Source organism: Bubalus bubalis, chromosome 1 (assembly GCF_019923935.1).
Source record: "Bubalus bubalis isolate 160015118507 breed Murrah chromosome 1, NDDB_SH_1, whole genome shotgun sequence".
Taxonomy (NCBI): Eukaryota; Metazoa; Chordata; class Mammalia; order Artiodactyla; family Bovidae; genus Bubalus; species Bubalus bubalis.
In genome coordinates this window covers 12185652-12201833 of record NC_059157.1, presented here as the reverse complement: position 1 = coordinate 12201833, position 16182 = coordinate 12185652, and the positions used below count along the sequence as shown (strand labels likewise).

Below are 16182 nucleotides of genomic sequence, written 5' to 3'. Positions count from 1 at the left end.
TAGGGGGAAAAAAAAAAGATGAGGGGACAAGAGAGGACCTGTAGGATATTCAGTATGAAAATACTCCTTCGTAAGTGACTTCCCTCATGGTCCAGTGGCTGAGACTCCACTCACAATGCAGGGGCCCCAGTTTCATCCCTGGTCAGGGAACTAGATCCCACGTGCCACAACTAAGAGTTCACATGCCACAGCTAGAGGTCCCACGTGCAGCAACGAAGACCTGGCACAGCCAAATAAATAAACTAAAACAACAGTAGGTTGGAATTGTGACAGAAGGGAAATTCCACGTGTGTGTGTGCGGACTGCTTATACCTCTGAGAGGAGAAATTAAATGATGCCCAGTCACTGAAGGCAACTCAAACTTGGGAAATAACACTGCAATTTTGAGATTCGAGTTTTATTTACAAGAAAATGAAGACTGTCCCCTGTAGCCGCTCATTTGGGGTGAGAAGAGCAATGTAAAGAAGTAGCTGTTGGCTCCACAGTGATGAGTGAGAGGAGTCCATGCCACTATTTCTTTAAACGATGATTTTGTAATTAAAATGAAACAAAAACAAAAACAGAACACATGATTTCTTCATGTTGCATCTGTGAAAGAATTAAAAATAAAAATGACTTTTCAAAACTCTATAGAGTCTCTCATCACATGTGTGAGGTAACCAGGCTGTCACTTCGTTTAGTGACAGCCCTGCTCCCCAAGAGCGACAGTCTCTGCGCAGAAGACTTAATACTCCTCGAGAGTATCTGCCCGAGGGATGGACAGGCCTCGATCCTTCAGGGCCTGGACTTTCAGCTTCTCGGCTTCCAGCTTGGTCTGCTGTTCCACCCTCTGTTCTTCTAAGATTTCTTCAATAGACACTTGCTGGAGAGGTGTGTCACTCTCCTTTTCTAAGTCCTACAAAACAAGCAGGTTTGGAAAACTTTACCTCGTGATCAAGAATAGAAAACATCACAGATACAAAGGCAAACGGATTCCTATATCAGGCTTGAGTTATTTTACTTGTGCCAGGGCACAAACACCCTATGGACAGATAACACTTTACAAAGGAATGGCTGGCAACGCTCCTATAGAACACACGGGTGTGGTTTAACAGGAATCAGTATCAGTGTGCATAACAAACCTTTAGTCTGTGCAAAGTAAAGTCCTACATGAGTTAAGAACTACTTTTCTTACAGCTATTTCCCCAACCCCAGCAAATCCAAGAGAGAAGTCACCGAAGTCAAGGTAGCTTAAAATAAATTTTGTATTTATACATAGTCAAAGTCAGCCTAATTTCTGGAGCTTTTTTTTTTTTTTTTTTCTAAAAAGTAGAAAACATTGATTCAAAGTAGAACCCCTGACCCCCAGCCCCCAAGCCAAAGGCAATCAACTGGCCCTCTGTTAACACAGGACTACTTTCTCCCCCATGGCAACTAGTCTTCTGGAGAAAACCTCAGCAAACCAGTTGGGTTAGTAAACCATTTTGGCCCCAACATTCTTCACGAATATTGGCTATATTTCCCATTTAATATGGTAAAATATGCTAATATTTTTATTTTTGAACATCCTAAACATCTGATAGCCAACTTGATAATGCAGAACTTTGCTATAAAATTATCTATCTACTGACTGTTTCTTCTCCTTAAGAAGTTTATCTAGGTATCACTTGGTGTTTCTGTAACATGGAAAGCCTCTACGGACAGGGTACTCACATTTCTCATCCTCCGACTTTTACTTAAAAATCTGGGAAGGCATCAACGCAAACGCCACCTCTCCAAACGTTCCAGCCTACCGCTAGATGCTAATCTGCAGAGGCGGCCAAGACCTCGGAAGCCACAGCGGTGATACCACGGATGGAGGACTCTCCCAGAGAGGTTAGAGCGAAAGCCACATAAATTCCATAAGCAAGCCCTGCCCTCAAAAGTTAGCTGCATCCAGCAAAATATATATTATCAAGTGTGATCTTCCCTCACAGCCCATGGGCGGCACAAGGGAAGACAATGTTCTTGGCTCAGTGTCCTACCTCCTGGACTTCCCAATGTTATGCACTGAGCTATTTGTGTGGTTATGACAATGCTGTTTCCCAACAATCAGCTTATTACTTAAGGCCGTGTGTCTCATTATCCTTGAGGTAGAAGCCAGGGACTTCACAAACAACTGCGTGTCTACAGAATGCAAATGGCTTCTAGTTTTGCGTTTTCCTAGAATTGGTACACAACGTCTTCAAACAGACCATCGATTCATAGAACTGTGGAAGCAGTCCCGAACCATATTTCTTTAGTAATACCACTATAAAAAATTCTGCAGAATCTGAACCGTTAACATACCAAAAAAAGAGTACTCTTCTCCACGAAAGGGCTCCCAGGAAACAATGACACTTCAAGAATAAACACACATTTTTCTCTTCACATACATCTACACAGGGCCGTGTCTGTGCCAATGTAACTGGCACAGAAAGCGTATCTGTGCTGTTTTCTATTCTTCAATTCAAGCAGTGTGTGTGTGTGGTCTTGTGACTTAAATCTTTCCCCCGATAGCAAAGTAATACATTTCCTCTCTAAAAGTTAAATTCAGAAAAGTAAAAAAGGAGGAAAAAATAATCGCCCACCATCCTACCATCCAGAGATTGGCCAGTTCCTCTGAATATACAGTCAGACGACAATCCCGACCCCTACATCCCAGGATACCATGGTGCTTTACATCAACCACAAAAATATTTTTAAAACTTGAAAGTTACTTCATATATTTCATAGCAATTCTTGGACAGCATTGATTAGTTCTTTCTATTTCCAACATGAACAAACATGACCCTGGCAGAATTACCTCCTTACTTTCGCAAATAGTGTATAGTTAAAAACTGCTACGAAAACAAACAAACAAACAGAAAAAAACAGCTACAGACCAAGCCACTTCTCTCCAAAGACTTCTGTAAACCTGACTTAACATGTGGCTAGGGATTGTGAAATGCTACTGAAAACTTTAAAGATAAAATCAAGGTTTGATTTTCCTGGAAAACGCAATAATCAGAAGCACCAGGATCAAGTCAAAGATATTAAATAAAGCACTTTTAAAGTAACTGTTTAATGTAAACTGTGAAATCATTTTATCTTCTTTAAAAATCTTGTAGTTCTAATATGTATTTTGGAGAAGTAGTTTTCTAATGGTTCACATACATACACACTCACACCTACAGAAACACCACTTGAGAGGATTTAACTTTTCACTTGCCAGCTGGCTTTCCTGACAGATAATAGGAACCTCCTCCTTGACTGGGAGCTAAGAAGCCGAGTGAGGTTGAGTCCATTCTCAGAAAATGAAGAAAGGCTTCTGCTGCACTCACTCTTTCCCCCTGCCCCCTTTAAAACACAGATACCACACTGTACATGCCATGTGCCTTTCCCCCAAACCCAACTACCTGTACGCCATGGAAGACCGTTTGCAAACAACTGTTTAAATGACTACAAAATATTCCAGTGTTAGTAAGCCATATTTCATTGGACTGTTCTTCTCTCGCTAGGTATCGGGCTTCAATTTTCTGCTACTACAGATACAAGAGTAATCTTCTAATGAACACAACTGTGTGGGACAGTGTTTTATATATATAATGGCTGCACCACTCGGCTCCTCGGACTTAGTTCCAGGGATTGAACCCCGGCCTCTGCGGTGAGAGTGTGGAGTCCTAACCATTGGACTGCCAAAAAACTCCCATGTAGGACAGTATTTTTTATGATATCAGGTAAAAATCAATGATATTTTATTGCTAATGGGATCAAAATCTTTAATATGCCAGGAGGCACTGAAACAAAGCTAACTGTTCTCTGAAGCTCTCCTTTTACAATATCCCTTTCTTAAGCTAATTTGGTGGTTTCCTGTGAGAAGCTGGGTGAAGGTGGAAACATTTTTTCCTTCTTGAGAAGACAAAAAGAAACCTAACCAGTGTGATTGTCAAGAGCCATAGCAGCTTAACAGTTTTCACTTACTATTTCTCCTAGCAGGACCACATTTTCTCCTCTGACCACAAAAATCCCTCGAGGAATATCACCGTATTTTTTGCCCACATGAATACGCTCCACAGTCTGATGTAGCACTAAGTTAGCTATAAGTGTACAGGGAAGAAACAAAGACATTTAGTTCAAATTACTTTACAGGTAAAGGTCCATAACTCAATCAGTTATCTTGAGTAGAAACGATTAGCTGAACATGATTTTCAAACTTTCTAATTCTGGAAAATGCTAAAATTTCAAACAATCTCATCCTATTTCATTCAGATACACCACTTGGAGATTTTTAAACAACTGCAAATAGAGTGCTTGGGATTATGTTGCACTAATACAAGAAGGATGGTGGAAATAAATGAAGAAAATTAAATTCCTTATGAGTTAATTGCTGATAGCAACATGACTATAAGAAAATATGATAAGGTACTTGGAAAACTCTAAAGTCCAAACAACTGCAGAAATTATCTTTTTTTTCTTTTAGAAGGAAACATTTTTTCTACTTTGTGCAGGTATGTGTGTGTGATGATTTACCAAAGATTTAACTTTGTTTCAGTACAGATGATTCATTTAATCCAATGTAGGTATTCATGGATTATGATACAACAGTAATCTGCTTTTTTCCCCTTTTGTTAGACGACTATAATTTGGTAATCTGAGAGTAACGTTAGTATTCACTACTTTCCCCTCACGTAGTCTGATGAATTTGACTTAAGGTTTAGGACCACAATCTGTGCAGAATAATTACTTTTCTTCTTTCAGTTGGTACTGCTGTCATCTTTGAAGAAACAACAGTACTATCATCTGTGATTCTTATAAGTATTTCAATTATGTTGTTCTTCCTTAGGCCCAAAGCCACTGACCTAGCTGATGTCCAGCAAATGTTGACATGAACTGGAAGTTCCTCAAGACAGGAGCAAATATAAGGTCTCTTTAGAAAAACGCAAGAGACAGAATCAAGATTAAGACCTTGAGTCTGATATATCCCAAAGTATAAAATCCTGAGCTTAATGTTGGGGGTCCCTAAAAAGCTTCAGGAAAGGCCTCTGACCCACTTTTCATTGGACAGGGAGGGACTACCTTCAGGGCAGGAACTGCTTTGAAGAGTAGTCGCACCCAAGCCAATGTACAAATGAGCAGCCTTTTCAGTAGACTAAGTGTATTTCTATCATCTGGCTCCCTCTAATGGGGAAAATAAAAAATAGTCCAAAACACTGTAACCACATGTTCTAGTAGTGAAAACCAGTTTTAGAAATAAAACATAAGCTTGTAAACACAAGCTTTCAAACCACCTAATTGTAATTTAGAAAACAACGATGTACTGACTTAAAACACTATTTCATCATGCCAGGTACATGAAAAAAGTTGCAGATAAACTTCAATATGAAACAACATAAAAATACAGTGGGCAGCTCTTATCATCCAGAGGATGGGATGATAAAAGCCACCATGGCTCTTATCATCATGGACTCATGGTAAGTCCATGAGTAATACATACCAAATTGATCAATGCTTCTCAAAAAGCCTATAAGTGTCCTTCCATCTCGAAGCAGGACCAAGTGCTTTTCTGGGGAGAGGAAAAGAGATCTTTAAAAAATGAACTGTTAGCTTCAGCGAGTTTACAGGGAAACAAAAACAGAGTTAGTAGCAGATTAAGCTTTACCATTTCCTATTACAGAGCATTTAACGCAGAGTTCATTGAGAAACTAGAGGGATGACCAAGGCAGCCGGGGATTAGTTTAGATGAGAAGATGGGTGGTGAAAAGAATCTAAGAGGGGCAGCAGAGTGGGGAAGGACTGGGCACACAGTCAGGGGGCCCAACGGACCGGCTCCAGATGCCAGTGCTTGACAGTTAAACCCTGTCAGCATCATGTCAGTTTCTATACCTGCCAATTTGGACATTTGATCTAGATGGTCTTTATGATTTTAATTTTCCAAAATTATTTTCCCCTCATCTTAGAGAGTTTCTATTTCACACTTTGGAATCAAGAGACGGTTTTAAATAAAAACAGTACCAAAGACGTGTAAAATGAGGATGCTGATAATAAAACCAGAGCAAAAATTCAACAGAATATATTGAGGGCTATGTGCTGTTCTGGGGCCTAGATATATAGTAGAGAATAAGACTCAGAGTCACCAGCCTCATGAACTTATAAGCCTGGTGGAGAAAAGCAAACACATTTAAAAAAATGACCTATGGTGATTAGTCTAGCAGAATAAAAACAAGACAGCAGGATAATATGAGAAAGGGAGGGAAAGAAGCTATAGAAGAGAGGGTGGTGGGGACTTCCCGGGTAGTCCAGGGGCTAAGACTCCACACTCCCAATGTAGGGGGCCCAGGAACAAGATCTCATATGCTACAACTAAGAGTGTGCATGCTGCGACTAAAGATACCATGTGCTGCAACTAAGACCCGGTGTAGCCAAGTAAATAAACAAACATGGGGGGGCGGAGAGAGAAGGTGGCTAGGGAAAACCCCTCTGAAGAGGTGACTCTGCGCTGACACTGAAGAATGACAGTAAGCCAGTCACTAGAATAGCCAGCAGACTGAGCTACAAGGGAAGCCCAGAATAGCTAGCAAAAATCACTTGTTTGTCTTTAATGCCATGCATAAAGTACTTTCTAAGTCTTCCCTGGTGGCTCAGAGGTTTAAGCGTCTGCCTGGAATGTGGGAGACCCAGGTTCGATCCCTGGGTCGGGAAGATCCCCTGGAGAAGGAAATGGCAACCCACTCCAGTAACCCACTCCAGAATCCCATGGAGGGAGGAGCCCGGTGGGCTACAGTCCATGGGGTCGCAAAGAGCTGGACACGACTGAGCAACTTCACTTCACTTTCTACATGCAGAACGTGGACCATAAAGAAGGCTGAGCACCAAAGAACTGATGCAAGACTCTTTTTTTTTTTTTCACTTTTTTTTTTAAAATTTTATTTTATTTTTAAACTTTACATAACTGTATTAGTTTTGCCAAATATCAAAATGAATCCGCCACAGGTATACATGTGTTCCCCTGATGCAAGACTCTTAAGAGTCCCTTAGGCAGCAAGGAGATCAACCCAGTCAACCCTAAAGGAAATCAACCCTGAATATTGGAAGGACTGATGCTGAAGCTGAAGCTCTGATACTTTGGCCACTTGATGCAAAGAGCCGACTCAATGGAAAAGACCCTGATACTGGGAAAGACTGAGGGCAAGAGGAGAAGGGGGCAAGAGAGGATGAGATGGTTGGATGGCATCATCAACACAATGGACATGAGTCTGAGCAAACTCTGGGAGACAGTGAAAGACAGGGAAGCCTGGTGTGTTATAGTCCAGGGGGTTGTAAAGAGTCGGATACCACTGAGCAACTGAACAACAAGATGCAGAACAGTGCAACAAGACAGTGATTCTTTCCTGAAGGAATTTACAGGCTTATTTTTTTTTTGCTATAATTAAGTACCACAAGAGGGCAAATCTTAATTACATGAGACTGAGAGAAACTGTATCTAGCTGGAGGTATCTGAGTTGGACTTTAAAGTCAAAATGAAGTTGCTCAGTCGTGTCCGACTCTTGGCAACTCCATGGACTGTAGCCTACCAGGCTCCTCTGTCCATGGGATTTTCCAGGCAAGCGTACTGGAGTGGGTTGCCATTGCCTTCTCCAATGGACCTTAAAAGGTAGATAATTTTTGGCCATGGGAAGACTGACAGGGACTGGGAAGAGGAGGGAAATCTGTAATTTAGGCAGAAGAAAAGGGAGCTGTGTATCCAGACGTGTGGCTAAAAGTTGAGGGTGTGAAGGGAATAGGAGATGAAGTCAGAAAAGTACTGGGAGCAGGCTGAGTTTGGATGTGACTTCATGGGGAACAAGACAACTCTGAAAATTCAACTGGTAGAAAAAGAATGGTTTTGAGGATATTACCAGAGTCTGAGACATGAAGAAGAGACCTGAAGCAGGGCAGAGATGGGAAGGGAGAGGATGAGAGGATCAAGACACTGCAGTTATAAAGGATGGAATTGGTCAACCAAGAGTCTTTGTATATGTGGATATGTGTGTGAGAGAGTGGGAAGCTAAGAGATGGGTTAAAGAGGATGCAGGAATTTTGAGTCATCTTGTCAGGAAGGACCATGTACCAAAAGTCAGGAGTGAAAGAAGCAAGATCCCACGGAAGGTGTTTTGCTGTTGTGATTCTCCAGTGGTATCAAGACATCTGTGCAGAAACGTCAGCTGGCAACTGGAGATTTAAGACTGGAAGGCCAAAGAAGTCTGGATCAGAGCAATTTCCGATATGCCCACAAAGAGGTGATACCATTATTAAAGTCCAGGAACTCTCCTAGAGATTTAAAGAAAACAGCAGCCAAAGATGGAACCTAGGAGTCCATTTATTTTAGGGAGCAATAACTGTTGCAGAGATAAGAAAATCATTGTTGGAAAAATCAAGAAAATGAAGAATCCTATGATAATGGCATCACAGTGCCAAAAAGGGGAAGGAATGCATTAGACAGATGTCTTTTAAGATTGCAGTTTCAGAAGTGTGTTGACCAAAAAATCTGACTGCAGGGTGACAGAGGTGGTCTACACCAGGTAGCCAGGAAACAGCTAAAATGGGAGATGATTTAAGAGGTTTAGGGGTACAGATGTGAAAAAAGGAATGGGAATTTGATGGTGAAATATAACTGAAAAAAAAATATGACAGACAGGAACATACATGAGGGGGAGCAAGAGATATGAGCGAAAAAGGGTATTAATGGATTCCAGAAGCAGCTGGAAGGAAAAATAAATAAGACACAGACTGAAAGGGAGGAATACTTCCAAATGAGATGAGAAGATGTGTGAAAATTCAGAAAGACTGAGGAGAGAGGAGGAAAGTGTGTGTGTGTTGCAGTGAAGGCTGCATATGAAATGATATGAAACCATTCAGTAAAGGAGGAGCTTGGAATCTGCAAAAAGGGGTTAGAGACTTGAGAAAAACAATTACTTTTGTTAGAATGGCAGGATGTGCTAGGGATCTCAAATAACTCAGATACATAACAAGAGAGGTGAGGGCACCATCCTCAGACAATTAGAATTAAAGATTTCATTACACGTTACAGACAGGCGTGTACAGCGGTTATTCACACATGAATTTGATCCAAGCTACACTACATTCCCTTCAGTAGCAAAATCACTAATTTGGATCTAAAAAGTGATTGCAGAGGATAGGAAGACGATTTCATCACAAATTCATTCTTTACATACACAGTAACTGCAGAAGATTGCTGAACTTGTTTGGAACTGCGTGGTAACTGTTTCGCAGCAATTACAAGTTAATGAGACAGATCACACAATTGTGCACAACTTTAAAAAGTGTTGTTTTAGGAGTAACTCACAGATGAGAGTTTGGAAAAACAAAAGACAGTTGATACAACCGAGCTTTTCTTCAGGATAGTGACTAGGAATAAGGGAGGTCTTAACAGCAAGAGAAAACTAACAGAGGAAAAAAGTAAATTTGAAGTGACTCAGTCTTTCTGGAAAAGTCACTACCTAGTCTGAAAAGCTGCTGCTGCTAAGTCACTTAAGTCGTGTCCGACTCTAGCGACCCCATGGACTGCAGCCAGGCTCCTCCGTCCATGGGATTTTCCAGGCAAAAGTACTGGAGTGGGGTGCCATTGCCTTCTCCACACTGCTGCTGCTGCTGCTGCTGCTGCTAAGTCGCTTCAGTCGTGTCCGACTCTGTGCGACCCCATAGACGGCAGCCCACCAGGCTCCCCCGTCCCTGGGACTCTCCAGGCAAGAACACTGGAGTGGGTTGCCATTTCCTTCTCCAGTCTGAAAAGCTAATTACTATCAAACGGTAAAAGACTGCAAACGGCCACACAGTATAAACCCTACGTTCAGTGCTAATTAAGTCCAACTGCTGTTGTATTACTATTTTCGTTTCTGCAAGAACCCTTTCTCTGAGAATTCTCATTCATCCACCCAGTAACCACCTGGTACTTCGAAATACCACAGGTGGGAGACGATGGACCGGGGAAACGGTAACCTTCACATGTGAGCTTCAGCAGCCGCATCCCTGAAAAGCAGAAATGAATTCAACAGCTTGCCCGGGAGATCCGGTGGAAGCTGCGAGAGGCGGGATACAGGCAGAAATCGACAAAGTGGCAAACGGTGTGTCCCGTGACTCCGGCATCCTGCTAGGATGCCAACGCCGGACGTCCAGAACTGGACTAAATACACACCGCCCCCGGCCCGGACTCATTCTATCAGCTTCCTCCTTAAGGGGCACCCTCCTGGGAGGAAGGGTTTCACCCTAGACTTCACTCTGAGGAGATGAACTACTCACTGTCTATGTCCTCGATGAGGCTGGCGGTGCCAGGCATATAGTTCATTTTGAGTCGAGATGGAGCTGCAGCGTATAACGGCGGTGGGCCAGCGCGTCCCACACCTCCTTCCTCCCACCGCGGTCGCCGCCTCTGCGGGACCGGGACAGGAACCCGGACCCGGACCAACGCCGCCGCCGCGGCTTTCAGCAGCCGGGGCCTGCCGGAAACGCCGCCATGTACACCACCCACTTCCGGGGCCACGTGCCCGCCCTCAGGAAGAGGCGGGACCGTTCATGTGGTTACCCCCGCCCCGGGATACCCTTTCCATATCCCTGACGAGAAGGGGAAGAGGCGTCTAGTCCGCACGGATAGTGCGGAGGTGTGTTCTCCCTTTTAAGGAACGCTCGTTCTCCTGCTTCCTAGACCCCAGAGACACAGACAGCCGCCCTCGGCCTCTCAGGACGCGGAAGCGGAGGCGGGTGGCGGGATCCGGCCTAGGATTGGCTGTTGCAGGCCGACCCCCTTTCCCTGCGGTCCATTCGCGCTTCCCCGCCGGCGCCTGCGCGGTGGGCCGGCCGTGAGGGGCAGGGGGGCGGGAAGCGCCTGGGGGCGGCAGAGCCCATGTCGGCCTTGAGGCGCTCGGGCTACGGCCCCAGTGACGGCCCGTCTTATGGCCGCTACTATGGGCCTGGGGGTGGAGATGTGCCGGTGCACCCGCCTCCGCCCATCTATCCCCCACGCCCCGAGCCTCCCCAGCCTCCCATTTCCTGGCGGGGGCGCGGGGGCGGCCCGGCGGAGACCACCTGGCCGGGGGAAGGCGGAGGAGGCGATGGCTACTACGCGTCTGGAGGCGCCTGGTCAGAGCCAGGTCGTGCTGGCGGAGGCCACCAGGTGAGCTTTGCGCCACCGGTCCCCGGGGTGGGGTGGGGGAGTCCGATAAGGGAGTCTTTGGGGGTGAGGGCTATTGGGATTGATACAGCTCCCAAGAGTTCGTAATGAATTGGGTTTCGTGCGTTTTCCAAATACGGCTTTGGAGAGACAAGAGACTAGGATCGTGGGTGGGGGTATATGCTTGTGTTTTCTCTGCCCCTTCTCTTGCGCTTCAGCCGTAATAAATGTCTTCTTACCAGGGGGAAAAAGAAAAAAAGATCCTGCGCTGAACCTGCTAAGCTGAGTAGCAGGCTGCGAATCTCTCGTCTGGGGGATGAGGTTGGGCTGGAGTGACCTGGCTTTGCTTTTCCAATCCTCACAATTTATCCTGCGTGGTTCGTGGGGGCCGCCTCTCTCCAAGGACGGATGTGGCTGCAGCCCCCTCCCGCTGGGAAGGAACGCGAAGGAAAGGGAGGGATCTGGGCATTTAGCCCTTTGCCCCTAAAGCATAGCCCGGTATTGAATCACCGATCATCATCAGTGTTGGAAAGCACCTATCCGTGGGTTGTGTGTAATCTTAACGGTGACTGCAACGTAGATGTCATCACAGCGTCCCTGTTTTACGATGGAAGAACTGCTGACCGTGAAAGGTTAACTCACTTGCTCGATATATTAAGACCTCTGACATTTTATTCTGTGTCGTCGTGCCGGAAATATACTTCTGTTTTGTTAATGCAATATTCTTCGTAGAGGATTACGGTTCTATGGTGAGGGCACACCTCTCCTTGTCTTCAGGAATTATAACATTCTCTTTGGTTGAAATGTAATAATGAAATTCCCAGACATTGCCGGTGGAAATGTAAAATGGTTCAGTGTTTTGGAAAACGGTTTGGCAGTTCCTAAAAACGTTAAGTGTACTGTTAGCAAGCCTGCTGGTAGATATATACCCAAGAGAACTGAAAACATGTCCACATAAGAACCTGTACACACATGTTCATAGCAACTTTATTTATAATAACCAAAAAGGAAATATCCCAAATGCTCATCAACTGAAGAATTGATAAAATATAGTATATTCATACCCCTGGAGGGAATGGCAACTCAATCCAGTATTCTTGCTTGGAGAATCCCTATGGACAGAGGAGCCTGGTGGGCTACAGCCCATAGGATCACAAAGAGTCAGACAGGACTGAAGGACTAAGCACAGCACAGCACAGTGTATTTATACAATGCAATTATTTAGCCATAGAAAGTAATGAGGTACTGAAACATTCTTCAAATGGATGAACATTGAAAATGTGCTACATGGATGAAGACAAAAAGACCAAATATTGTATGATTCCATTTTTTGGAAAATTCCAGGATATAGAAATCTGTAGAAAAATTTGTTGTTTCCAGGGGCTGTGGACCTGGGGACATTGAGAAAGATAGATAAAGGGTATGGGGTTTCCTTTGGGGATGATGAAAATATTCTGAATTTAATGACGATAACTGCACAAGTCTGAGTATATTAAAACCGTGAATTGTACACTTTAAAAGGGTGAGTTTTATGGTATATCTTTAAAAAATGGTATGAGAAAAAACATGTAGTGAGAGGTTAATTGTTAAGAAGGTCCATAATTTTTCTGTCTAAATCTGGAATAAGGAGCCGTGGGATTTTGGTCCCATGACGGAGTAGCGTGATGAAATACTTGGCCTGTAAGTAGGCAAACTAGACTGAGGCTCACTTGAAGGGATAGAGGGGAGGCCCGCTGAGCTGAAGACTCTGCCTGGACTTGCTGTGGTATCAAAACAAAAGTATGTTTTGTTTTTGGTTAGGGTTAGAGAGGACTTCCTAGGTGGCTCAGCAGTAAAGAATCCGCCAGTTTCCATCCCTGGGTCGGGAAAATCCCCTGGAGAAGGAAATGGCAACCCATTCCACTGTTCTCGCCTGGGAAATCCGATGGACAGAAGAGCCTAGTGGGCTACAGTCTGTGGGGTCACAAAAGAGTTGAACATGACTTTGTGACTTTTTTTTTTAAGGTTAGAGAAGTTAAGATCTCAGTGTCATGCAGGGAGTTGTTAGGTATGGTGGAGTACAGGTGTGCACACAGGTGGGTGATGGTGCTGGAGGGGTGGAGGATAAAGCTGGAATGTGTAATGGGCATTTGTAAATCATTTCAAGAGTTTTTCAGGCAGATATTTTTGAAACTCAAAAAGTATTGGATATTAATTTCTTAGGCAGCAGTAGGAAACTAATACAAAAGATAAAGGTGATGTCCTACATACTACAAATGTCTTTTCTAAATTTGTGGCTTGTCTTTTGGCTTTTTTGTGGTTTTTGACATATTTTTTGCAGTTGTACATAGTCAAACATGTCAGACTTAAAAAAGATATCAGTTCAGTTCAGTCATTCAGTTGTGTCTGACTCTTTGCAACCCCATGAATCGCAGCACGCCAGGCCTCCCTGTCCATCACCAACTCCCGGAGTTCACTCAGACTCAACGTCCATCAAGTCAGTGATGCCATCCAGCCATCTCATCCTCTGTCGTCCCCTTCTCCTCCTGCCCCCAATCCCTCCCAGCATCAGAGTCTTATCCAATGAGTCAACTCTTCGCATGAGGTGGCCAAAGTACTGGAGTTTCAGCTTTAGCATCATTCCTTCCAAAGAAATCCCAGGGCTGATCTCCTTCAGAATGGACTGGTTGGATCTCCTTGCAGTCCAAGGGACTCTCAAGAGTCTTCTCCAACACCACAGTTCAAAAGCATCAATTCTTCGGCGCTCAGCCTTCTTCACAGTCCAACTCTCACATCCATACATGACCACAGGAAAAACCATAGTCTTGACTAGACGAACCTTTGTTGGCAAAGTAATATCTCTGCTTTTGAATATGCTGTCTAGGTTGGTCATAACTTTCCTTCCCAGGAGTAAGCGTCTTTTAATTTCATGGCTGCAGTCACCATCTGCAGTGATTTTGGAGACCCAAAAAATAAAGTCTGACACTGTTTCCACTGTTTCCCCATCTATTTCCCATGACGTGATGGGGCCAGATGCCATGATCTTCGTTTTCTGAATGTTGAGCTTTAAGCCAACATTTTCACTCTCCACTTTCACTTTCATCAAGAGGCTTTTGAGTTCCTCTTCACTTTCTGCCATAAGGGTGGTGTCATCTGCATATCTGAGGTTATTGATATTTCTCCCGGTAATTTTGATTCCAGGTTGTGCTTCTTCCAGCCCAGCGTTTCTCATGATGTACTCTGCATATAAGTTAAATAAGCAGGGTGACAATATACAGCCTTGACGTACTCCTTTTCCTATTTGGAACCAGTCTGTTGTTCCATGTCCAGTTTTAACTGTTGCTTCCTGACCTGCATACACATTTCTCAAGAGGCAGGTCAGGTGGTCTGGTATTCCCATCTCTTTCAGAATTTTCCACAGTTTATTGTGATCCACACAGTCAAATGCTTTGGCATAATCAATAAAGCAGAAATAGATGTTTTTCTGCAACTCTCTTGCTTTTTCCATGATCCAGCAGATGTTGGCAATTTGATTTCTGGTTCCTCTGCCTTTTCTAAAACCAGCTTGAACATCAGGAAGTTCACGGTTCACATATTGCTGAAGCCTGGCTTGGAAAATTTTGAGCATTACTTTACTAGCGTGTGAGATGAGTGCAATTGTGCGGTAGTTTGAGCATTCTTTGGCATTGCCTTTCTTTGGGATTGGAGTGAAAACTGACCTTTTCCAGTCCTGTGGCCACTGCTGAGTTTTCCAAATTTGCTGGCATATTGAGTGCAGCACTTTGACAGCATCATCTTTGAGGTTTTGAAATAGCTCAACTGGAATTCCATCACCTCCACTAGCTTTGTTCGTAGTGATGCTTTCTAAGGCCCACTTGACTTCACATTCCAGGATGTCTGGCTCTAGGTGAGTGATCACACCATTGTGATTATCTGGGTCGTGAAGATCTTTTTTGTACAGTTCTTCTGTGTATTCTTGCCATCTCTTCTTAATATTTTCTGCTTCTGTTAGGTCCATACCATTTCTGTCCTTTATCGAGCCCCTCTTTGCATGAAATGTTCCCTTGGTATCTCTAATTTTCTTGAAGAGATCTCTAGTCTTTCCCATTCTGTTGTTTTCCTCTATTTCTTTGCATTGATCACTGAGGAAGGCTTTCTTATCTCTCCTTGCTATTCTTTGGAACTCTGCATTCAGATGCTTATATCTTTCCTTTTCTCCTTTGCTTTTCGCTTCTCTTGTTTTCACAGCTATTTGTAAGGCCTCCCCAGACAGCCATTTTGCTTTTTTGCATTTCTTTTCCATGGGGATGGTCTTGATCCCTGTCTCCTGTACAATGTCACGAACCTCAGTCCATAGTTCATCAGGCACTCTATCTATCAGATCTAGTCCCTTAAATCTATTTCTCACTTCCACTGTATAATCATAAGGGTTTAGGAAGCCTTTAAAACCTTACTCTAAAACTGTGGGCCATGGACCAGAAGCTTCAGCTTCAATAGGGGGCTGTTAGAAGTGCAGACTCTTTCCTCCTCCATACTTACTGCTGCTGCAGATTAATAAGATCCTCACGTGATTCGTATGCATATCATGTTTGAGAAGCGTTGCGCAATGGAATTGAACATATTGAGATGAGGTTGCTCTGAACCACTACAAAGGCTTGATTCTATATTAATGTGTTTAAATACAGCAGGGAAAAATGGAGAACCTCTTACTGTTTTCTTTTCTTTCTTTACCTTGTTAGCTATACTTGCAGTGCTGTAGTTTGATTCCTAAGCTTGCAGCACATACATCACCTAGGAGCTTGTTGGAAATGCTGTATCTCAGGCCCTGCCCAAAGCTTTTAACAAGACATCACTTTGCCAATAGAGGTTTGTCTAGACAAAGCTGTGGTTTTTCAGGTAGTCACGTACAGAAGTGAGAGCTGAACCATAAAGAAGGCTGAGCACTGAAGAATTGATGCTTTCAAACTGAGGTGCTGGAAAAGACTCTTGAGAGTCCCTTGGACAGCAAGGAGATCAAACCAGTCAATCAATCCTAAAGGAAATCAACCCTGAATATTCAT

General features: G+C 43.7%; 2 protein-coding genes across 2 annotated transcripts in view; one reads left to right on the top strand and one right to left on the bottom strand.

The window, feature by feature from the left end:
• Positions 1-381: 381 nt before the first annotated feature.
• LSM1 (LSM1 homolog, mRNA degradation associated) lies at positions 382-10559 on the bottom strand. The gene is made up of 4 exons (XM_006070619.4): positions 10276-10559; positions 5474-5542; positions 3961-4076; positions 382-895 (listed from the first exon to the last, which is right to left on the bottom strand). Exons 1-4 carry the CDS (start codon positions 10319-10321, stop codon positions 725-727), a joined length of 402 nt encoding a protein of 133 aa, XP_006070681.1. The 5' UTR covers positions 10322-10559; the 3' UTR covers positions 382-724.
• Positions 10560-10731: 172 nt separating this feature from the next.
• BAG4 (BAG cochaperone 4) overlaps positions 10732-16182 on the top strand; it is a 30929-nt gene continuing 25478 nt past the window's right edge. The window contains exon 1 of the mRNA XM_006070620.4: positions 10732-11146. Coding sequence (XP_006070682.3) covers positions 10877-11146 — 270 coding nt within the window. The 5' untranslated portion in view covers positions 10732-10876. The remainder of the gene's footprint in view (positions 11147-16182) is intronic.

What these genes read in the sequence shown, in the direction of transcription:
- LSM1 (XM_006070619.4), bottom strand. Translation starts at nt 10,321, where the DNA reads ATGAACTATATGCCTGGCACCGCCAGCCTCATCGAGGACATAGACA. An exon ending in GAGAAGCATTGATCAATTTG is followed by an intron (nt 4,077 to 5,473) that starts GTATGTATTACT and finishes GTACACTTATAG; the next exon opens with CTAACTTAGTGCTACATCAG. An exon ending in TGGTCCTGCTAGGAGAAATA is followed by an intron (nt 896 to 3,960) that starts GTAAGTGAAAAC and finishes CTTGTTTTGTAG; the next exon opens with GACTTAGAAAAGGAGAGTGA.